The 26,301-nt window shown below is 34.1% G+C and overlaps 1 protein-coding gene across 1 annotated transcript in view; it reads right to left on the reverse strand.

The window, feature by feature from the left end:
* Positions 1-5,407: 5,407 nt before the first annotated feature.
* The window catches only part of LOC136025880 (NADPH--cytochrome P450 reductase-like), a 116,208-nt gene continuing 95,314 nt past the window's right edge, over positions 5,408-26,301 (reverse strand). Inside the window, exons 12-14 of the mRNA XM_065701921.1 lie at positions 21,708-21,814; positions 13,823-13,944; positions 5,408-5,741 (exon numbers count right to left, since the gene is read on the reverse strand). Of these exons, the coding sequence (XP_065557993.1) occupies positions 5,597-5,741; positions 13,823-13,944; positions 21,708-21,814 (374 nt within the window). The 3' untranslated portion in view covers positions 5,408-5,596. The remainder of the gene's footprint in view (positions 5,742-13,822; positions 13,945-21,707; positions 21,815-26,301) is intronic.

Here is a 26,301-nt window from a genome sequence, read left to right on the forward strand (position 1 = left end):
AAGTAACTGGTTGCGCAAATTTTGTGCTAATAGGGTTATGCTAATAAGGTATTCCTGTGACGTATTAATGTTTCCTGGTATAGCATCACTACTCATTTTAATTTTGGAACACTGTAATTTTAGTATATTTAAGAATGTAGATAGAAAGATGTAATACATTTTAGAATATAATACGAAAAGCAGGTCTCGAAGGATGACTGATCCTTCCCAAAAATTTACTTTGATTTCTATCTACCTTTAAAACAATTGTAAAATTCACACCCAGTACACTTTAGTGAACTGGCACCCCTGTTTGCATGTATCTTTCGTTAAGTTTTCACAGCAAATAGCAAGAATTTTAAAACAGCTGGGTTCACAAACTCACCGGAGTAGTTTGCGAAAGTTATCCGAAACCCTAAAATATTCTTTTTGGTGCCTCATTAAAAATATAAATGAAAGCAAGAAAAAGGCAAAAACCTCATGTATTCATTTCGTTTTACTTTAAATAACGTGTTTCTGTCGAAACAGTCTACCGAATCCATTTACGATAGGTTTTTTCAAGTATTACGTAAAGGTATTATGTCAAAAGAAGTGGTGTCATGTACCTACTCATACTTTTTACGTTGAAGTTTGACTTTGTTCCAATTATTTATGACTCCTAAAACACAAGCGATGTTTCATTGGAAGACTAAGCTTTTTTAATAGCTCTTAAAAAAATCTATAGCGTAAAGAGCGTAATATACGCTTATAAAATATACGCCCCTTATAAAAGTAATAATTTCTGTTTGTTTAAGTTAAATGTTACTCCTGCTTTTATTTGATAAAAAATCTATTTATTGAGTCCGCATGTCTTGATGACGATTTTGTGGCCCTTATATGTCAAGGCCCTTGGTGAAATTTTAGTTGCTTGATAAAATAAATTCTTGAGATTTAGGTCATATCAATAATTGTTTAGAATTTATTGATTTCGTAAGAAAGTATTAATTCGATAAAAAAAGTAGAAACTGTTCAAAAATACTGCTCTGTTCAAAACTGTTGAAATACTGATACTGTTACTGTTGAAATACTGAAATACTGAAATACTGATACTGTTGAAATACTGTTCAAATACTGAAACTGTTCAAAAATACTATTCGTAAGGTTCATTGACATACTTTAAGTAACTCTCAGGATACTCTACAGAATTACAAATTTCAGATAGATAACAATTATTATTTGTTTTAGAACTAGTTTCAATGAAAACAAAATTATTTCAATTCTTATTTCGATGAATGAAAAAAAAGAAGATATAGTCTTTGGTGAATATAATCCAAGGCTATTATTTTTTAGCATTCATAAGTATACTCTATACCTATGTGTGCTTTGGTTACGCCTAAAAATGTCGCTGCATAGAAATTACAGGCAACACAATCGTGTTGCCCATAATATAGGACAATATAGTAAATGCTTTAACAATTTTTTTTCGGGCCACTTCGTATCAAAAGAGTTCTCGTAGAAATCTCAGAGAGCTACTTCGATTGAATATTGAAAATTCTAGTGCCCTTTTTAGAAATCAAAAGTGATCAGAGGGCATCGAGCGCCCTTTTTCCTAAAAGACATCTGATCAGGGTTTTGGAATATCCATACTGTTTGAAACCGTCAAAGTCAAATAACTATGTGTATGCGACTGATATGATCACCTCCGGCAATAATTTTATCTCTCCTCCTCCCAAAGACACCCTATCAAAATTTTGAAAAATCCTCTCTTTCAGAATAATTCAAAGGAAGTCTATGATAACTATCATAGGCATAGAGGATTGAATATGATGGTGGAATGGTCAACAGATAAAAAGAAGAACTGGACAAGCAGCATCAGCATTCAACAAACTGAAACCAGTATGGCGAAGCTAAAAATACTCTTTGCGTCTAAAGCCCCTTCTGTTGAATAGCAGTGTCTTGTCCATTCTCCTTTATGCAAGTGAATGCTGGAAGCTGAATGTCCAGCTGGAAAACGTATCCTAACATTTGAAAATGTCTCCCTTTGACGAGTCCTTAACATTTCGTGGCAGGACATGGTCACGAACGTAGTGGTCTGCAAACGAACAGGTCACTGATCTCCTGAAGCAGAGAAGATGGACCCATCTTGGTCATGTCCTCCAAATGTCAAGAGACCGTCTTCCGAATGGTGTCTACGAGTAGCAACCCAAGGGTGGGCGAAAAAGAGAGTGACCGAAACACACCCTCCGGAGACGGTACGACCGAGATCTGCGAAGTGCTGAGCTGTCGTTACAGCCACAGTGGGAGGACGTCACGGCTGCTGCTGCTCCGCTCTAGGACGTCTGTCAAGGCTTTATTGATGCCCTATGTGCCACACCTTTCCCTGGAGGAACTAAGGTCTATGATAACTATATCTCCCGGGATGATAAAGTTTAAAGAAATGTCGAGTTTAAAGGGATGAAAAAACAATACACCCAGTTCTAAGCAATTCTGCTCGATAGCACGTTCGTCAATAAGCACGTGCAAAATTCAAACAATAAACATTTGAAGCTTCATTTGACTAGTTTGCTCATTTGATCCAGCTTAAGCATAAAGCATTGCTGCTATATCTAAATAAATAAATCTAAGGCGCCTCCCCTCTGGAATATCCATCCCTCAAAAATTCTACCCTGCACATAAAATTCTTTCAACCGAAGAATTTCTCCCCCCCCCCCTTTCCCTGAAAATTTCAATCCGCAGACAATTCTTCCCCCGAAAAAATTCTCTCTTGCAAAGAACTCCTCCGCAGAAAATACTTCACCCGTAGAAAATTTCCCCAAAAACAGTCTATCCCCACTGGATATCCTCCCCCCATATGGAAATTCTCCCAAGAAACCTCCCTTCGCGAGAAATTCCTCTAGAGTTAGCCCAATCCTAAGAACCTCTCACTTTGGTTAATTCACCGCAAAAAGAAGTCAAGAATTCCCCCAAAAACCCTTTGGAGATCAAAGAAGTCTTATCTAGACTCGAGGAGCGTTCTTCAGAAGAAAAAGAAGGAATTTTCTCATTGAATCAAGCAAAACGCTATTCGACTAACAGTGTAAGAAAGATTTTATCGAACCTTTTTCTGTTAGAACATCAACCATCTGCTAGTTTTTGAGTAGTTTTTCAGTCTACTTCTAAAAATGAGCATCAGACATCGTTGTCAAATTTTTGCTAAAAAAATTGCCTAAATTGTGCAAACATACCAAATTTTTGGTCAAACCAACCAATTTAAAAATTGTCGCAATAAATTTGATTGATCTCGTAAAAATTATTGATTTTTCAGGCTTTGATTTTTTTTTGGGGGGGGGGGATTTTGCATTTGGGGAAGTTCCAGGAAATTCAGGGGTAAATAGAAACAATAATTCTAGGTACAAAACCTTACCCTGCACGGAAAAAATGACCAAATTTTTCCAGCCAATTACCGACTCCTGGATCCACCAAAGCATCTTGCATATTAAGGGCTTCAGTGGCACCAATTCACAAAAATGTTGAGAGGGGGCAGTCTAGAGAGGCGGAGGTTGTTAATTTTCGATTTTTCTCAATGAAAATACCAAAAAGGGTATTTGCCAATGGAAATACCACAAAAAGAATTTCTGAAAAAGTGGGGAGGGATAAAAATTAAGGAGGACCCCACCCCCAGTCGGCACCACTGGAAGGATTGGTAGTAAATGAAACTATTTTGGCGATCTATCTAAGCAGTTACACAAGACTTTGTACAACAATAAAAGAAATTTAATATCTTCATCCAATGACCATATAAATTCTCATAGAAGTAACTAACTCTTAAAATTCTAAGATTTCTATCAACTGAATCAAAAGGAATGTCAGAGCGAAAACTGAAAAACCAATTAATGAGCCATATTACCGAGCCCTAGAGGTGGCCACTCACATTTTCAGAAACAGAGCTTAAAGTTTCTCTCTGTTTAAGTTGAAGGCTAATTTTGTTGCAATAATGAAGATAAATTGTAATTAAGCTCATTAATGTGCTTTTTATAATTCTATATAATTCCTATAATTTACCTATAATTCTTGCACTATACACTTTTGAAAAGTTAGTTTGCGTATTTTTGGAATCGCAATCATCTTAACTGAGAGCCAAAACCCTATCTCCATTTAAAAATAGAAAAATCCAATCTTACGAAATGGAGACCGGGATTACCATTCCAATTTGGCAGATTTAATGTTATTTCTTCTACAACATCCCTTACATGGAACAGTGAGGAATAAAGACCATTATTCGCACGATTGCTAGCCATATGAAATCCAAGACTAGTGCAAATCTGCTCAGCCAATATCCGTAAAAAGGAAAGAATTGCCTAAATTTGAAAGCAAATAGAATAGAAAATATAAGAGTGGAGCTTAAAGGGAGTTAATCACGAGGTTGCTAGCGAAGCAGCAACCTCGTGAGCAGCAAAGCGAAGCAGGCTTAGCTTTCCATCTGAAATTTGCAACATTGTAAAGCTGCTCAGTCGATACTTGGGGGGGGGGGAATCTTGAAAAAAGGGTCCCGCCGAAACATATGCATTTCTCTCTTTTTCACTGGCTGTAATTTACTGCGTCTTTCTACATTTTTATCGTTTTAATGATTTTCATCAATAATATGACATGTATTTTTCGCGCTAGATTACAGAATTATCTTGTTTTTTCCATTGTATTTTCCTTTCCTTTTTATTTAATTTTTATGATGGTTTTTGCAATCAGTGTTTAACAATGGGTGAAGATCACTACCCAAATGTGTGAATCTTCAACTGAAGACACCCAATTTACGATCAGTGTTCAACAATGGGTGAAGATCACTACCCAAATGTGTGAATCTTCAACTGAAGACACCCAATTTACGATCAGTGTTCAACAATGGGTGAAGATCACTACCCAAATGTGTGAATCTTCAACTGTTGACATACAATTTACGATAAGATTCGACAAAAAAGACACACAAAAGAATGTCAAGCAAATGAACAGAGAGTACTGTTTACAAAATTATACAGCCCCATACAACTGATCCAAAAGCCAAAAACACAAGATATCCAAAATTGTGGATTAAAAGAAATATCAAAATAATCCAACATAGTAATGACTAAAATAATAGCAAGATAGCACAGACAATAAAACAAAAACAAGTCCATAACCCAATTGCTACTAATAAATATTGATCCACATAAATATGATCCAACTGTTTTAGTTTAAAAACTTACAGAAACGTCAAAAAATACCCAAAACAGAGCTGCCAATTAGACAGGGCGGAGGAAGCAGTTGCCCCCTCCAACTTAAATTCTGAAAAACACATTTCTCACATTTTGTTAGCAAAAAAAAAACGAAAAAAGACTAATTTTCCCTGCCTAAATTTTGAAAAATACCTTTTTTTCTTCTGTATCTTCATTAAAATTGGAAAAATTCTAACCTCCTCAAAAAAAAAAAAAAAAAAAAAAAATGTGAATTGGCATCCCTGTCATTAGGCGTACATTTGTATCATTGGCAGAAGACACGTCCTATGTTTAGATAAAAATAAGATTTCGATTGAACATTCATGAATTTTAAATCCCTAAAATTCAAAACTTAAAAAGGTATAAGAATAAATCCAACATCTTAAATAACAAAATCAAGGCTAATAGCATATTTAACTCCATACGTCTGTCGCATAACGCCTCTGACCCTCCATTTTCTTGATAAAAGACCGGGCGTCCGCTTCTGACATGTTGCCTTCTGTTTGGATAATTAATATTAGAGTTTCAAGAACCTCTCTCGCCATGTTTTTCGCATCGCTAAAAAAAGAAAGAGCAATGTTATATTAATAAACAAGCAATAAATTTATATATATTTATCTATCATTTTATTTTGTCGAAAATGGAACGAATTTTTTTCTAAATATTGTCATAATACCATTTTTCTTTGTCATACTACCATTGTCATGCTACCATTTGTGAAAAAAAAAGATTAAGAGAGGCATAAATAGTCTACTAACTGATATCAGAGAACCCTGAAAGTTGGAAATCTTGAGCAAATAAAGAAGGAGTTTTAGAACGCAATTTATTTTAGAAAGCCGAGGGAGAAGAAAAGTAGCCTTCACTACCTTATTTTGGGCTCTTTGAAGTGAGTAGAGAAGAGATTTATTTGTACTGCCCCAGACAGAGCATTAATAAGAAAGGCAAGGAAAAATAAAAGCATAATAAAGAGAAATCATATTATCTGGAGGAAGAAAAGAAATGGATAGAACCACATTTTTTTTTCACAGCCTATTCCATGATATTTAAAACAATTTAAACCCTTATTATGTGTGTATATATATATATATATATATATATATATATATATATATATATATATATATATATATATATATATATATATATATATATATATATATATATATATGTAGTCTACAATTAGCCATGGCTTGATGCCCACAACTATTCATTTTAATTCAAAAACAACGGATATATTTTGAATTAAAATCGAATAGTTGTGGGCATCAGGCCATGGCTTATTGCAGAAAAAGCCAAGACAGAGAGTGAGAGGCAAATCTGACATTAACCCCCCTTATAAGGATTATATAAAAATGATATTAGTTCATTTGTTGACAAATCAGTTGGTTCCGATTCTCTAGAGAAAGTCTTGCCCGTTTTACAGCTAAGAAATAAGTCTCAGATCGGATTCCTGCTTCACAATAAATGCTACGAGTTGCACCAGAAAAATAACACCCAGCTTCGTTTTGAGATTCATTGTTCATTTGATAATTTTCTTCATAATAAGATAGAGGAGATTCATTGTTAGTCTATTCATTGATAGTCTAGGAATCCGATCTGAAGTCTCAGATCGGATGTCTAGTTGCTTCACAATAAATGCTGCGAGTTGCACTAGAAAAATAACACCCAGCTTCGTTTTGAGATTCATTGTTCATTTAATAATTCTCTTCATAATAAGATAATAGTTCATCTTTTGGTGTGAAAACACGATCTAGACAGGTCACACCTTCGGGAAAATTCGTTTTTTTCTGGGAAAACTAATGTTCGAAAAACAACTTTCCTTGTTAATGACGTCTAAAATATAGACAAGTCCAATACCCTAGTCGCTTTACTTTCAACAGCAAATAAAATAAATGAAATTAAAGTTGTTCTGAGAAAAGTAAACCGTCTTTCTTTCTACCAAGCAAAACTCGGTCTTCTGGTACTAAATTGTTTTTTTTTTTTCTTTTTATCATATGCTCGGTGCCGTTCTGTAGTGTTTTTACGTGTTTTCCAATAAACAATAGTAATTGATAATTGAGTGGCAAAAAAAATAGAAATAAACAACCTTGATAACTACCATAACCAATATTATAACTCAATTTCGTAATAACAAAAATCAGTTATTTTGTAAATAAAAGGAAGATCTGCCCCAGGAATTTCTTCCCGAAGGTACAGAACAAAATGTATTACTTTAAAAATGAACTAATTTTTTTGAAGAACTGCACAGAAGAATTTTGAAGAAATTTTCATACATGGTGTTAACTTATTATCACTGGCTGCATTTTTCTATGAAACAATGGACGGAAAAAAATACAGAAAAAATGCAAGTAGCCAAAGTGGCTATGTCCCTCAGAAGTAACAGATTTTTAGAGATGTATGAATAAACTATTTTGCCAGAAGATCTTGGAATTTGTATGGTTTACTAGTTCGTCCCCTTAGAGTGGTTTTGTCGTATCTGCGACTTTTTTGTGAAGTGGAGTTAGGACTGCGATCTAATGTGAAATTTTTGCTCTATCCGATTCCGTCGACCATTCTGTTGTATCTCAACTAGAAGTGCTCCGATTTTAAATTTTTCATTTATCGTATCTCACATTTTTGCCGTTTTGTTTTACGGTTTCGTCGTATCTCATATAGGAAAATTACATGGGCGTTTTGTCGTAACGCCGTCAACGTTCACTTTTGAAGAAGAAAAGATTTGTTAGTTTCAAAAGTTTCAAAATGAGACCCAAACAGGCATTATTTACATCTGCACAAGCTGCACAATATTTATAGGAATCCAGGTAACTCATTTTTGTGAAATTGACTAATATTTTATTCCAAGAGTATAATGTATATTATATATTATGTTATATATATTATATATACAGTATAACTGATATTATTAAATACCTGATTTGTTATGATTTTTGATGCATATCAGTGGTCAGAATAAATCTTGTCTATGGTCATATTTTGATAATGTTTCCTTGTAATGCAGCAGCCTCTCTGTTAATCAACAGATCTGGATCTTTCTACAAGTTCAGCTGCCAAGGCTGGACACACCCTTAGAGATCTAAGTAATCTGACCCACACACAACATATAGGTGCTTGAAAACCATCTAACTACAGTGTGAACTTTCAAATGTAAATTAAAATCATTACTTATTAATTTAATGATTAATTAATTTAATTGATTTAATTAATTATTTAATTTAATATTAATTAATTTAATTATTAATTAAGTTATTAATTTAATGATTTAATTTACTCTCCTTTACAGTGTGTTGCAATTACAATATTACTAATATCCCCCCTCCCCTAGACGGACTATAAACTCCACTTTTAAACGCTGTTTTAGGGATTTTATGAAATAGAATCTGTACATTTGAAATAGGTCGACAGGTGTACTAAAAATTACCGAAAAACTTCCGTACACATCCCCCCCTCTTTGTCGAGAGATTTCCCTCCTAGATTGGAAGGCTGGATCCGCCGCTGTGTAGAAACTTTTTTGACTGGTGTACTCAAGACTTAAGCTATAGTTTTTTTTTCTTTTTTTTTCTAGCGAGGAAGATCTAGCTTCCGCTTCAGAAAAAAGCAGTTCAAAGGCTAGATGCAAGGAGCCTTTCAGAATTAAATTTCCAAGACTCTGATCAGGAAGTAGCTGAGGCTCTTCAAGAAAATGTGGATTATGGTTTCTTCACGGAGGTTAATGTACGTTTTGGCTGTTGTTCTAGTTCAAGTGCTATAACAGATTCAGTGGCAGCAGGAAATCAGAAGCACCTCGAGATACCCAATAATGCTGAACCTATACAAGAAACAACTGAGCCAGATCTAAGTAGTCAAAGCAATACAGTGGATCATCTCAATTCACGTAAAAAGACCAGATTCAGGTATGAAGAACTGGGTCAAGACAAAGGTAAAGGCAGCAGTAAACTCTGGCACTGTATATATGAATAGTAACAACGAGAAAACGCATGGGAATGAGAAGAAAGTGAAGAATGTTGTTTGTTATAAGGATTGTTATTATAATTGCAGTCAGGTCTCTGAAGAGAGACACAAGATTTTTGATGATTTCTGGAGACTAAGTAATAACATGCAGAAAATGTGATTTGAAAACAACTAAGACCGTTCCAACCAAGACTAAAACCAAGAAAAAAGCGGAGACGCGCAAGTTGCACACTGCGATACTATTTTGCTGCTAAAGAAGTCGGATTGGCAAGAAACTTTATTTGGCTACTCTTGATAATTCAGAGAGAAGAGTTTACTACCCACATTCAAATGTTGCTACAATGGGAGTGCCAAATCCAAAGGCAGTAAAGGTACCTCGAAACAAAACTAGTAACGAGGAGATTGAACTAGTGATAAAGCATATTGAATATTTCCCGTGCGTTGAATCGCATTATATTCGAGCCAAGTCTACCAAAAAATTCTTGGAGGCAAATCTAAACATTCGGAAAATGTATGAACTGTATCAGGAACACCGCAGAGAACTAGCAAGAAACGATGTTAGTGATTTCAAGTATCGTGAGATGTTCAACACGCAGTTTAATTAGTCATTTCATATTTGGAAAACAGATCGATGTGATGTATGCTAGGAAAAACGTGTAAGTGAAGAGAATAGAATTGAAATGGATCAAGGAAGGAAAAGACAAGTATCAGGCTAAATTGAGACCAAGATTGAACGTGACGTGGACAGGTCAAACCTATCCATTCCTCTACTTTGTTTTTATCTGAAGAATGTTTTCCCGCTACCCCGAGGTTATGTTTTTTCATTTTTCTATACATTCAAATTTAAGGCAATTCTTTCGCTCCAGAGAAGGACTGGAGAGAAAATTAATGAGGTATATTGTTGCATTTGGTCCGATTTTGAGGCTGGATGTGGAGCAAACGAAATAGCCAGTGGATTAGTGGCCATGCTGGGAAAAGTTCTTGATACTTACCCTGATATCAGCCAGTTAATTACATAGTCAGACTCCCTTGTGTCCCAGAACCAAAACTCAATTATAAGCTTCACCATCCAAGATGTTTTAAGAAAATTTCCACGCTTAGAAAAAGTGGTTATGAAGTATTGTGAGCCAGGTCATACGAGTCTACAGGAGATTGATGCTGTGCATATCACTATTGAGCGGAGGCTAAGGCACCTTGATTTATTTTCCCCACTAGATCTGGTGAGGAAGTTACTCAAAGTAAGAAGGATACATCCTTTTAATGCCCTGCAAATGACCCAGTCAAAGTTCTCTGACTTTCAAAAGCCAGTAAAGCTGTACGAGTGCTCATTAGCACCATACTCATAGCTAAAACAACTTGAGTTCCGTCAGGAAAACGCTAAGAGAGTTTGGTTCAAAACTTCCTTCTCTGAAGACTTGCAAATGGCTACTATATCACAAGAATGTACTTCGGTTAAAAAGTGTCCCAACACTTCGGCTGTCCCTGCTGTTGAACGACTTGTTTTGCCTAAACTTTGTGGCAAAAAGATTGATCTACCAGATGCGAAAATCAAAGATGTCAAGTATATCCTGAAGTTCATCTTCAACCAAGACCAGGAGTATTTTGAAACCAATATTGAGCAGTACTACAAGGCTAAGGGGAAACTGAACGTTTGGAAACCTTTCCGTCTACGCAAGATCCCTGTCCAGAGGAGAACCTCACTGAAGCAAAACGGCGGCCGGCAAAGAAACTCAACAAAAAATAAACGTTTCTGGCGTTTTAATTTGTATACTTTTTCAAATAGTATTGCTGCATCAGAACTCGTTTGTTGTATCTTCATGGTGAAAAGAATAGGCAGCCCACATTATTTTATCGTATCTAAGTTTACTCCAATTTCGTTAAGGACGAATAGTCGTATCTGTATTTCATTTCAAGTGACAGTGACATTTCACCTGACAATGAAAACTCCACCTTTTCCAAAAGTAAAAATTTCAAAGTCGTTTTTCTCGGAATTTAGAAAACCTTAATTACGACAAAACCGCTGTCAGGGGATGAGTTCTCAGGGGCTCACAGGGAAATATATAGTTTGTATTTAACCACCGTATCTTGGCTAGCGTTTATAATGCATTTATTGTTCCACATCTGCTTGTCCTTGCACTATTTTTGTCTCTTCTTACTGCTTCGGATATTAAGGATATACGGATGTGTTTCTATAAGTATGCGGAATATTTGTTACAGCTGCCTCTCTGAACTGACAACAGCTCCCTATCCTCGTAGTACGATTTGCTAGTGCAGTGTCTGCGGTGCAGAAAAGAAATGATAGATATCGGAGGCGGATTATTGGTGGAAGGACCTCTGAAATCGCCCTAAGTTGATCATGCACTTATTCTTATATACGGTTGTCTTATTTGTATTTTTTTTCCTTTCAATTCTTCTTTGTTTTGGTTTTGCTTGTATTTGTCAGAATTTCTTTGTTTCCTTTCCTTTTCTTCCTTTATTACTCCATCAGTATTGTATCTTACATCTATGATGGGCAATAAATTTATAATATATTATATTATTGTACTGGTATGCAGCTCGAGTTTTGATTTTAATTGACTTTGACCGTATTCAGAATTTTCTTTAGGGGAGAAGGGGGTAGCTTTTTATGGGGGGGGGGGGTGCACAATAAAACTTAAAAATCGCGTCATCGCGAAAAATTCGCGTATATATATATATATATATATATATATATATATATATATATATATATATATATATATATATATATATATATATATATATATATATATATATATATATATATACATTTTGTCACGATTTTACGAGTCGGAGAAACATTTCAGGGAGAAAGGGGTTGAAGCCCCCTAGCTCCACTTCCCCCTGGACACGACCTTGGTTATGCAAGGTTAAAAAACCGTTCTGCGTAAAAATATTTAATTTCTTGGTTTCAATAATCTTGACCCTGAAGATATTTACTCCTGGGGCCAAGGCCGCATCCAGGGGGGGGGGTTGCCCCCCCCCCAAAAAAAAAAAATGTTTGTCGAACTCATAAAAACGTAACAAAAATGAATATAAACAACATTTGGATTTTTTTCAAAAAAAAATGTACCCCCCCCCCCATCACTGAAAAATGCCTTTTTTAAATATTTGCACTGAATAAATAAAGAAAAAGACAAATTCTTAATTCCCCTGGATCTGAAAAATTTATCTCCCCCCGCCTAAATTTTCATGAATTGACGCAATCGGCCTAAGTTACACAATACTTTATTAACGCCCTTTATTAACTATAATAATTCTTTTTCTGCCAGCCGAGGAAGACCAAATTTTTATGTTTTATCATATTTTTTTTCTTGTGATTTTTAAATAATTTCTGAGACCACGCCGGATATGCATAACAAGATAAAAGAAACTTGAAAAGAAGAAAAAACGAAGATATTTATTGAAGGAGAATATATAACGTCCAATTTATTATTCTATTTGAAAAATAAAATGAAGATTTTTAGACAGCAAAAGTTTATTTTTTTTGGCTTTACATTATTTTAGTGGTTGCTTTTAAAGGTCTCTTTTTTAATTTTTGTAGGTGAGGACGGGGGAGCAAAGGTCTTGGTCAAAATATTTGCACTGCGTTTCGCTTTCACTGGCTGTAAGCATACTCGTTTTTTCTTCTTTAAAGTTTTTTCTTACGTTGTGATTTTTAATATTTTTTACGAAAAATTAAGCAAAGAGAAAACGGGTTTTAATTTCGAAAAACAAGTGAACAAATAAATAAAATATAAAAACAAAACTACACTTTAACTGAAAGAATAAAAATACTTCGAATATTTTGGCCCCATGTCCGGGAGCCTTTCTCAACGAAAAAAAATTACAAACGACAAAAAAGAAGGTTTTTTCTTCAAAGAACAAACACATAAAGGGACCACAACTAAAACACAGCGAAAAAAATATATATAAACGATAAATGAATAAGAACAGCTCACATTATAAAAAAAAAGGATAACCTAAAAGTGATAACCTTGCGACCGAAAGTCAAAGCAAGATCAATGATGTGAGAATTCAACAGACTGCAGCTAAAATAGCAAATAAAAAAATCCATTAAATTTATAAATCTTAAATTTGTTTCATTAATCTATAAGATTCTGTTTGGACCTGGGGTTGGGTTACCTTCTTTTGTTGTGTTGATGTAAATATGATTTTTAATTTTAATAGATTCCCATTTATACACCGATTGTCGCAGTGGAAAGAAACCCATGGTTTCATTATAAACATTTGCTTTGTCTAAAGTTATTACTATCAGTGCTGGGTGTTTTTGTTTATAATGTGAGTTGTTCTTGTTTATTTACTGTTCATATTTTTTTTCGTTGGTTTTTTAGTTATCGTGGTTTTTTGTGTGTGTTATGTCTTAAAAAAAAAGTTTCTGTAGTTTCTTTTCCCGTTAAGAAAGGCTCCCAGACTTGGGGCCGAAATAATTCGGAGTATTTTTATTTTTTTAGTTGAAGTGTAGTTTTTTATTTGATTTTATTTTTTGTTCACTGCTTTGTCGAAATTAAAACCCGTTTTCTCTTTGCTTAATTTTTCTTAAATGGAAAAGCAGTGTGGTCTAATAAATTACTTACATTGTTATTTTTTTTTTATGACCATAGGTTTGCTTTCGTTTTGCAATTTGTAAACTGATAGACTGCACAAACCAGGAATGATCTTTTTAGACTTACCCGCATAAATAAAGATGCCCATTCTCTTGGCCAATTATCCTCCATACATCCTTTGCATCCTCTTTAAGAAGGTGTTGTACATACACTTTCTGTGCTTGTTCACGCGAGAAAGCAACGCGAAGCTATAATGAGATACGAATTTATTTCAGTTATACTACTTCATTTCAATTTACAATACAATGATAATTTACCACAATCTACAAATTTATTCGTGGATAAATAGTTAGTAAATAAACAAATAGCAAAATTTATTTTTACATAAATTTGTAATAATTTTCAAATTTTTTGGACCACAAATTCATATTTATTTATTACTCACTTGTGGTTTCATCCAAACTAAAAACACACACTCTTTTTTAACCTGTTCACACGAGTAAATAACACACAACTATGATCAAATGGAAATTTATTTTAATTACAGTATTACATTTCAATTTACCGCATACTGGTCTGATTTGTAAAAAAAAAACACAATTAACCAAATACACTTCGTGTGCCTCTTTCGCATGAGAAAGCAACACGAAGCTACGATGAAATACAATATTATTTCAGTTACATAATTTCAATTTAATATTTTGAATCAGCCTACTTATCATAATTAGTGGTGTAAAATTACCGTAAAATAAAAACTCGGTAAGTAAAATTGGCAAAATATGGTAAAATTGATAAAATAAGGTAAAATCGTTAAAGTAAGGTAAACTATTCAAATAAGGTGAAATAAGTTACTCCCAAGGAAATACAGGGTAAATTTGGTATTTTTTAGTTATTCTGTATTACAAGGATATTTAATTAATTATTTGAGCATTAATTATACAATACAAAATTAATGTATTAATTAATATATTATGTAATAATTAACACATTAATTAATTACATACATTAATTAATACATACATGTATTAATTAATTAATACATTAATATAATATTAATACATTAATTAATTAAATTAATACATTAGCAAATGTGTTAATTAATTATTAATACAAAAGATATTTTGTATTGATTTGAGTTATTTCCTTTTTTTTAATTAAACTCGATTGAACCTAACCTAGAACCTAAACCGAGACCAGTTGAGCAGTTCTCTCTAAGCATCACTTACAGGTATTAATGAAATTTTTAATGATTCTGATTTTCCTGGGCTTAGAAAAGGTAATGCCCCTTCATCTAGAGTTCGGTTAATTTAATTAACTATCTAATTTGTCAATTTGGTATTCTTGTGCCTAGGGTAATACCTCAGCAATTGGAGAGTGCCTGATTTTAGATATCTATTTTGAAAAAAAATAGATTAAAAAAAAGATAAAATAAAAAATTGTAAATAAAAAATAGATAAAAATAGAATAAAAAAAAACAAATCATATTTACTATAATTTGCCACATTCCTCATATTCTAAACATATTATTTTTCATTTACTGAAAAAAATATCGAATATTTTTTACAAACCGAAGTTTGTAACACTTTGATAACTTTGATTAACTAAGCACTGGATCGTAATAACGGAACATTCAGTCACTTTCACAGTCATTAAGACTGTCTTCAACAGAATTTGCTAGCAAATCTAGCTCCTCTCCTTCAAACTTGAATTCAGGTGGCCGTGACTGTTCCGAAGCCCCCCCCCCCAAACAAAAGTCCTGGATCCGGCCCTGAGGATTATAATCAATTTCTACCTCCATCCTCCTATCGTCTCTTCCAACAACTGCTGAAACACAAGGGCAATTAAACTAGAATAAGGTTTTTTTTCGACACTATAGTCAGTAACAAATAATTTGGTAGCAATTGGTCAAAAAGCAGGCTAATTCTTAGAAAAGGAAACTTGAAATTTCAATTTCCAATTGACGGAGCCCCCGTCCAAAGATAGTTCGACCGCCCCTTCCACGTGAAGTGGCTCTCGGAAAAAATAAATGAATAAACATTAATACATTGAATCCTTCAGGGTTTTCACTATAGATAATACAATATGATTGCCCTTGACTTAACCAGGAAAGTAGAAATTTCATGTTCCTTTCTAATGAAAATTAAGAATTATCCAAGGGGAAAATAGGGGAAATTTTTCGCAGGGGAGGGGGGAATATTTCGTGGTGGTATTTTCGGGGGGTGGGGGTAAACGCCGTCGGAAAAAATAAATGAAAAAACATTTATATTGAACCCTTATGGTTCTTTATTATAGATAATACAGTACGATTGCCTTTGACTTAAACAGGAGAGTAGTAATTTCAATATCCTTTCTAATGAAAATTCAGAATTATCCAAGGGAAAAGAAAAAATTTCCGCAGAGGAGGGAGGGGATATTTCGTGGGGGTATTTTCCAGAGGGGGGGTCCAGTTCAAGGGGAAAAGGCGGTATGAATACAAGATTTCTTTGAGATGTAAAATTTAAGATAAAAATGAGGACATTGATTCTGCTTCGGCCCTCAACATTGTTGAAAATCAAGATCATTTAGTTATTTTTGATGAGGCAACTTTAGTATTTGAAGCAAATGGATTCCCACATTCTTTTTAAAGGGAATTCAAATCAAAAAAAAAATCATAAATAGATACCTTGCTTTAAACAGGGATACTGGAGATATTAACCCAACTTAACCTATTAACCCAACTTAGATATTAACCTATTAACCCAACTTACAATAACTTAGAATTAAATGATTCAAATAACAGTTTTCTTCAGTTTAAATTAAGATTATCTGACCACACTTTTAGTTAAAATTAGGTCAGTAGACAAACTAATTCAATCACTAAACAGAGAATTCTTGCCCCATCTAATTGGCAAATAGTCTTTCATTTATTCTGGCTTAGTTTATTGGTTTGTTTGGTTCAGTGTTTCTTGTGGTTAGTTAGAGCCAAATCATATGATTTAAACGTTAATGTTAATTAACGTTTAAATTTTAATTCAAAAATTCATTTTTCCTTCTTTTTTTTGAACTCTGAAGACAGATGGGCGAAAGTCCCTGACAAAATATCTGCCTCTGTCATTTTCGCTTATTTTTTGTCCGCTGGCTGACATTACCCTCATTTTTCTCGGCTATTTAATTTTATTATTGTTTTTTTGTAGGTCATGTGTCAATCGTGCTTATAGCCCTTTCTGTCTTCATAACAGTTCACAAAATAAACGTTATTTTATTTCAGACAATATATCACCGTTTTAAAATTACAATTACATGTACTATAATACATTTTATCGTTCTGATAAAGTCAGACAGACGGCCTTTATAACTGGGGAACACAGCTATACACAAAACAAAATTATGTTCAATCCTTTACCTGCCAGCCTCTTCCCGCTTTTGTGATATGAAAATTGCAGGACGTCGTAAAATATGTCAGGAAAATATATAAAATACCGATAAAATATGTAAGATCCCGGTAAAACAGGTAAAATACGTAAACTACGTAAAACAGGTAAAATACCAATTTTATGGGGGTCCGTAAAATTACGCTAAAATACGTTTAATACCCAATTTTACCTTGACCAATTTTACCAGCTACAATACTAATCGAAATGCATATTTATTTCGATGCTGTTATCAAGGCCGTATCAAGTTGAGTTTTACCGGGTTTGAGCCCCAATTCCAAAAATTTTCGTCCGGTTGTGTAAAACCGTAGCAGAAATGCATATAAACAAATTTTTGATAAGTTTTTTTGTAAGACTCCCTCCGAAAAAATACCCCCCTTAACAAAAATCCTGGATACGCTCTTGGCAGCTACCAATTAACAATTCAACCAATTCTACACTATGACTACGAAGGAACTTCAAATTAATTTGCACTTAGATTCTAGTTTTGAGTGGCTCTGGATATTACCCTACCTTATTACAAATGGGGCTTGAAACTCATTACTTCCAATATCATCAGATCCCCCCACCCCATACCCTCGGAAAAACCGTTCATTGAAGTCCTTTCAAAAAGTTCTGGAAAGGGGAGTCCTTAAAAACATTCAAGCATACTAGCTAGGAAAATCCTAAAACTTACATTATCAAAAAGTGTGATTTTTTTTATTTAACGGTATAGCAGTATTTTCTTGTCAAAGTACAGGGAAGGGCAGTCCTTAAAAACATTCTAGCATACTAGCTAAGAAAATCCTAAAACTCAACTCAAAGAAAATATCATTTGAAAAATTTGGCAGCTTTGGAAGTTCCCTGTGGTGTTACCCACCATGATCAACAAGCTTAACAACAAAAGCGATGTAAGAACCCATTGTCTTTTCAATCAAATTTCATAATCAAACCGCGGATTCTCAACAGATTTCGATAATGGCAAGTCACGTGAGAAAATTTTACTTTTGTACCATTTGTCTTTGTTACGGTCAGCCGAAGCAGAGACTCTCAAAATGATTCTAAGGTACTGTATGCTCTTAAAGAAACACGGTACAAACAAACAGTTCTTTTTCAAATTTGTTGATATTAGAGACACTTGGGAACGAGTAAAGATATTTTCGGAGGTGTCTGGCGGTAAAATGTGGGAACGGGTAACCTAAAACCACAGGAGGAAGAAGGGGGCTAGTTACCCCTTCGCCCTAGATTTTGAAAAATAAATTTTTCTGGTATTCTAATTAATATAATTGAGAAAAAAACGAAACTGCATACATAAAAAACTATTTACAATAGTTTTTATAAAAAATATTTATAAAAAAGTGAAATGAATTGTTTTATACAATTGTTAAAAAGTTATGCCAGCTATGGTTCTCAGCGAGACCATTTGTTTTGGCTTTACTCTATCTAGCCATGGCTCTCATGCCTTTGGTAAATTTTAATTTAAAAAAAATCAACGGTTTCAGTCCTGGCATTCGGCCACGACCTCAAAGTGGTAAACTTCGGTCAAAGGGATAAATTTCTTTTTTTTTGGAACCTATATTGCTTGTTATGGAGCACGTTGACAAGAAGATGCTTTTGTGAGTTTGTAATGAACATGAACATATCATCAAAAGACTTGCCATATAACTACTGCTAAGACTCCTACTATACGAATTGTAACTTTTTGAGACGATTTAGAATGGCCATGCATTGAACGAAACCGTTCAACGAAGCGAGTTTCGTTATCCTGAGTTTCGCATAAAGCCGATTTCTGATCGTTCTCACCGAAGGTGGCCAATTTTCTCAAGTGAAAAAGACCAAGAACTCGGAAACTATATTAACTCCCATAAATAAATATTATAAGCATACGTGAATGTTCAATATAGTGGTAATACTGAGAATTATTTTTTTAATAGATTAATTAATAGATTAATTAATAATTCTATTAATAGAATAATTAATAGATAAATTATTATTTTTAATAGAAACGGACAACTGATGCCGACATCAAAAGCCAGTCAGATACTGAAGTATAGAATTTCTCGTTATTATTGATTGTTGTAACCGTGAATGTCCGAATTCAATTTTCAATTCAATTCAATTTATTAATATAATACGCATAACAAATAAAATACACTGGGTCACCACGGAGAGACAGAGCTCGTGATTGTGGTGACCCCATCAATATTTATAGCATAAACAATATTAGTTGAAGATCCAATACCCAAGTCCACGGCCCACCACACAAAGCAGAAAAACAAAATAAAAATCACAATAACAAAACAATCAAACAAACGTGCAAGGAGAATGACATCATGAGCAATCAGAGGTTTGGTTAATGTCGACATTCACCGGTGGAAGTCCGAAATAGCTTTTTTTTTCTCCTTGTATTTAACCCGTGTTGCCAGTTAAATGTTTCAGTTTAGTGCAATGATAACACGTTAGGCTAGATTTTTAACCCATTTCTAATTTTTACAATAGAATTTAACTTAACATAACCTAACCTTAAGTAACATAATCTAACTTAACCTAACTTTAACTTTTACCATCATAGCTTGCATGAGACTGGAAAAGCTGACTCGCGAAGTTAATTGAATCCAAGCAGAGAAAAAGGAATTTCGGACATTCACCGATGAATGTCGATATCAAGGAGATTTCCGACATTCCCCGTAAAGTTGTTATATATGTAATTGTTATATATTATAACGGCAATACTGAAAATTGACTTTACTAGAAATCGATGACGGAAGAAATATATCTAAACCAAAAAGAGGCCGCATTTTGTGGCCTCTTTTATATATGGCCTCTTTTATTATTTATGTAATTGTTATACATTATAACGGTAATACTGAAAATCGAATTTACTAGAAATTGATGACTGAAGTAACAAATATATCTAAACCAAAAAGAGGCCGCATTTTGCGGCCTCTTTTATACATGGCCTCTTTTATTATTTATGTAATTGTTATACATTATAACGGTAATACTGAAAATCGACTTTACTAGAAATTGATGACTGAAGTAACAAACATATCTAAACCAAAAAGAGGCCGCATTTTGCGGCCTCTTTTATATATGGCCTCTTTTATTATTTATGTAATTGTTATACATTATAACGGTAATACTGAAAATCGACTTTACTAGAAATTGATGACGGAAGTAACAAATATATCTAAACCAAAAAGAGGCCGCATTTTGAAGAACGTAAATTTATTGCTATTATTTGCAGCAAAAAATAAATCTAATTAAAAAAAATCTTCGCAATTGTTCGCGATGGGAGAGGGGCTACTTGAGGCAAAACGACACTAATTTCAACTAGAATGAATAGCCATGCCTTGAAGGTCTAAACTAAACCTTGCGAGTCAAAAAACCTCTTGATTATTTACAGTTAATCATCCCCCATGGGCTTCTCAGTTTATTGAGGCTTATGTAAAATGTATGCTTTTTATGTCTATAAAATATGTATATATTAACTTCTTAGTCTAATTTAATAGTGTAACATCTCTATGATAAATTTTTTGGACAAAAGCCAGAAGCAACATATTTGACCTTGAAACGGCTGTAAAAAAAATTTTCAAATTGATACATGCCTCAGGATATCACCTTGTCACACTTTCTTGTATTGTGTTTATATTTGTATTGTTCTCTCTTTTTCCCCTGGCTTGGATTTTAATCCTTTTCTGTTCTTTACGTTTTCCCGTTTTATTTTGATTTGCTAGTGCGGCTTCAGAAATTACTTACAAGAAATAAAACAACAACAAATACATATTTGGTGGCGATGCTTAATATATATACTATTCCCAAGAACCTAGGACCAGGACTGAAATTCAAAGATGCTGCAATAAGTCTTAATAGGTGGCAGCCAAGAATTTTTGTTCGGAGAGGGGGAGGGGGCGAAAAAACTTGACAAAATGCATCATAACTTTGTTTACATGCATTTTCGTTACTTTTTTTACGAGCTGGATAACAATTTCGGGGGAAGGGGCAGGAGTTTCGAACCCGGTGCCCCTTAGGTATGGCCTTGATAGCAGCCCTGGAAAGAACTAATTTTCTAAGAATAATTATTTTTAATTAGGTATTTTTCTTCTACATGCTTTTATTTTATCATGTTGCAAAAAAAGAGTTACCAATAGGATTGAGAGGCATTACTTGCCAAAATGTACGAGGAGTGGAGGGGGATTTGACAATGGATTTGACTGAATGGATGGTATTTTTTTTACCGACGTATTTGGGTGATATTGCTATTACAACTACTTCATTTTTTGGCGTCTGTTTTAACCACTGGCGGATCCAGGGGAAAGCGGAACCCCGCCCCCTCAAGATTTTTTCTGATGCCCAGTTATCCTGTTATTTTTTTTTTACTCTCTTTTTTTAGAATAAATTTGTCAATTTGGTCAATTATTGGTACCTTCGTCTCATTGCCCCCCCCCCAAAGTTTTGCTCATTGATGCCCTTGTCACATTGGGCCTACCCCCAAGATTTCGCTCTAGATCCGGCCCTGTTGTTTACCAACTAGCGGGGAACACTGGGGGAGGGGGCATCCCCCCGCCATACTTGACGCTCCTAATAGGATTAGTTAGTTGAGAAATGACAAACAAATCTACCTTCAAAACTCCATCTTGAACATAGCTATTTAATTCCTCTTCATACAGGAAGTCGTGGTCTTTCTTACGACATCCAAAGTACAAAACGTTTTCACCGACTGGACGACCTAAAATTATAAAATAACATTTAAATGTAATATATAACGTTTAACAAATAAAATGCTGAGTGAGACTAGCAATACCACTGGGGTTTGCCACTTATTTAGCATCATATGACATTCTTCCAGGTTAAACAAATTTATACAAAACAATAAAGATACAAATATAGCATATTTATTTCTAGGCTTATATAAGTGCACCAGTTAATGATAAAAATATCAGTTTTACTTTCAACAAGGCAGCACTATACAACAAGACTCCCCTGAAAAGGAGAGGGTAACACAATTTTATGTTCTAAAATATTAAAATTTTATTTCTTTTCATTCGTTCTTTTCGCCGAATTATATATCGACTATACACAAGACTGATATATTCTCTGCCATTACTATCGGAAATCAACTGACCATATATATTATAAAAGATCTTCAGATAATACACTTGCCTATAGACATCAGCTAGTCTGATGTCTTCCGGACAACAACAAATGATGTATTCCGGAAGCAACAAATCCCCGCCTTTAAACACTATCTCCCCTTGTTCATTAGTGAGTTTTAACCTGTACGATAGATTTACCAAAAAATCAACTGTTGATAGCAAGGCCGTACCCAGGGGGTGGGGCTAGGAACTAGTAAACCCTCTCTAGTAAGATGAATTTCCCATCACCAAATAATATCATGCCCTAATGGTTAATAATTATGCAGAAAAGGAAAGGCCCCATACCACTAAGAATGATTTTAATGAACTAGTAAGCCCTCTCTAGTACAGTTAAAGATAAAGTTCCCATTACCAAAAAATATCATGCCCTAATGATTAATGATTATGCAGATAAGCAAAGGCCTCAAAACACTTCTTTGAGAAACCCCATTCTAGATTGGAAAAACTAAAACTAAAAATATTTTGAGAAAAAATGCAATACGAGAGCTGAGAATATCCATTAGAGGTTGGCAAAAACGTGAGCTAAAAAAGTTAGAAATGTAACATGAGGGCTAAGAATATTTTAAAAAACTATTAGCCCCTCTCTAGAACAGTCAAAGATGAAGTTTCCATCACTGGAAAATATCATGGCCTAATGATTAACGATTATGCAGAAAAACAAAGACCCCAAAGCACTTCCTTGAAGGAGCCCATTACAAATCGGCAAAAAATTAAACTGAGAAAGCTTTTAAAAATGTAATATGACGGCTAAGAATTCTGTTCGTTTTGAGTTTGACTCGTTTATTTATTGTAATTTCTGTTCGCTTTGGGCTTCATTTATTTATTATAGCTCATTCAAAATTCAAATCGACCATACTGATCAATCGAACATATTCAAATTTAGTTCCACAATCTAGATTAATTGTTGCTAGTTCCTATTATTTTACATAAAAAAAAGAAAAGAACTAATACATGCAACTAAAAACAATTTTCACACATAACCGTGAAAAATAGTTTACAATTTTGGACTAATAACTGAGGAAGAAACTTGAGCTAAGTTCTTACAAACGATGACAGTTTTCGTTCAGTGGAAACAACCAAGCGACGTTATTATGGGAATTCAGATTGGTATGTCTGATTGAAAACAATATTCTTTATAAACTTTCTAAAAAATTTCGACAGAAAACTATAGTAAATTCATGAAAAAAAGACATTTAAATAAATATCTTCAAAAAAAATTGAATTTTCTATTACAATTGCAAATTCAATATTATATCTTTCGATTGCAAAGCTTTCATTTATTGCAAATTAAACCTTACCGGCCAGACGAATTTTTCACAAACGACGACAATTTCGTTAAGTTAAACAACTGGTGACAAGAAATATACTATTTGTACATTCTACTGACGTCGTAAATGTAATAGCACACCCTTCAAGCAAAAGACTACATTTCTTTTACGCGACATCTTGCCGGCCGGAAAAGCGAATTTTTCAACTCTGATCCAGAACAGAAGCAAACCAAACATCGGTCCAAGTGAACATATTTTGCGGCGTAAGACAAATTTTTACAAAAAAAAACAATAAAAAACTGGGAAAACACAAAAAAAAGACTTGAGCCAATTTCTGACCGACAGCAGCAAATTTCGTCAAGTGACAAGAAATATACTATTTGTACATTCTACTGATGTCGTAAATGCACCAACACACCCTTAAAGCAAAAGACTATTTTTATTTTAAGAGACATGTTGCCGGCCGGATAAGCAAATTTTTCAACTCTGATCCTGAACAAAAGCACACCAATTATCGGTCAAAATAAGCATATTTTTCGGCGTATGACAAATTTCTACACAAAAAAAAATAAATAAAAAAAACTGGGAAAAGACAAATAAAAAGACTTCAGCCAATTTCTGACCGACAACAGCAAATTTTGGCAAGCGACAGGAAATATACTATTTGTATATTCTACTGACGTCGTAAATGTAATAGTACACCCTTAAAGCAAAAGACTACATTTCTTTTACGCGACATCTTGCCGGCCGGAAAAGCGAATTTTTCAACTCTGATCCAGAACAGAAGCAAACCAAACATCGGTCCAAGTGAACATATCTTGCGGCGTAAGACAAATTTCTACAAAAAAAAAAAAAAAAAACAATAAAAAAACTGGGAAAACACAAAAAAAAGACTTAAGCCAATTTCTGACCGACAACAGCAAATTTCGTCAAGTGACAAGAAATATACTTGTACATTCTACTGATGTCGTAAATGCACCAGCACACCCTTAAAGCAAAAGACTATTTTTATTTTAAGCGACATGCTGCCGGCCGGATAAGCGAATTTTTCAACACTGATCCTGAACAAAAGCAAACCAATTATCGGTCCAAATGAGCATATTTTTCGGCGTAAGACAAATTTCTACACAAAAAAAAAAAAATAAAACTGGGAAAAGACAAATAAAAAGACTTCAGCCAATTTCTGACCGACAACAGCAAATTTCGGCAAACGACAGGAAATATACTCTTTGTACATTCTACTGAAGTCGTAAATGTAATAGTACACCCTTAAAGCAAAAGACTACATTTCTTTTACGCGACATCTTGCCGGCCGGAAAAGCGAATTTTTCAACTCTGATCCAGAACAGAAGCAAACCAAACATCGGTCCAAGTGAACATATTTTGCGGCGTAAGACAAATTTTTACAAAAAAAAAACAATAAAAAAACTGGGAAAACACAAAAAAAAACTTCAGCCAATTTCTGACCGACAACATCAAATTTCGGCAAGCGACAGTTACTATACTATTTGTACATTCTACTGACGTCGTAAATGTAATAGTACACCCTTAAAGCAAAAGACTACATTTCTTTTACGCGACATCTTGCCGGCCGGAAAAGCGAATTTTTCAACTCTGATCCAGTACAGAACCAAACCAAACATCGGTCCAAGTGAACATATTTTGCGGCGTAAGACAAATTTTTACAAAAAAAAAAACTAAAAAAACTGGGAAAACACAATAAAAAAGACTTAAGCCAAGTTCTGACCGACAACAGCAAATTTCGGCAAGCGACAGGAAATTTCGGCAAGCGACAAGCAAACCAAACATCGGTCCAAGTGAACATATTTTGCGGCGTAAGACAAATTTAAAAAAAAAAAACAATAAAAAACTGGGGAAACACAAGAAAAAAGACTTAAGCCAATTTCTGACCGACAACAGCAAATTTCGGCAAGTGACAGGAAATATACTATTTGTATATTCTACTGACGTCGTAAATGTAATGGTACACCCTTAAAGCAAAAGACTACATTTGTTTTACGCGACATCTTGCCGGCCGGAAAAGCGAATTTTTCAACTCTGATCCAGAACAGAAGCAAACCAAACATCGGTCCAAGTGAACATATTTTGCGGCGTAAGACAAATTTAAAAAAAAAAAAAAACAATAAAAAAACTGGGAAAACACAAAAAAAAGACTTAAGCCAAGTTCTGACCAACAACAGCAAATTTCGGCAAGCAACAAGAAATATACCATTTGTACACTCTACTGATGTTGTAAATGCAACATACACCCTTAAAGCAGAAAATTACATTTATTTTAAGCGAAATCTTGCCGGCCGGAAAAGCAAATTTTTCAACTCTGATCCAGAACAGAAGCAAACCAAACATCGGTCCAAGTGAACATATTTTGCGGCGTAAGACAAATTTCTACACAGAAAAACAATAAAAAAAAGGGGAAAACGCAAAAAAAAAGACTTAAGAAGATTTCGGCAAGCAACAAGAAATATACCATTTGTACACTCTACTGATGTTGTAAATGCAACATACACCCTTAAAGCAGAAAATTACATTTGTTTTAAGCGAAATCTTGCCGGCCGGAAAAGCAAATTTTTTAACTCTGAAGGGCTCTCGAACAGAAGCCCTTGGTCCAAATGAGCATATTTTGCTGCGTAAGACAGAATTACTACACAAAAAATTGGAAAACGCAAATAAAAAGACTTAAGCCAAGTTCTGACCGACAACAGCAAATTTCACCAAGCGACAATGAATTGTACATTCTACTGATATCGTATATGCAACAGTCCGCCCATAAA

The sequence above is a fragment of the Artemia franciscana genome, chromosome 4 (assembly GCF_032884065.1).
Source record: "Artemia franciscana chromosome 4, ASM3288406v1, whole genome shotgun sequence".
Taxonomy (NCBI): Eukaryota; Metazoa; Arthropoda; class Branchiopoda; order Anostraca; family Artemiidae; genus Artemia; species Artemia franciscana.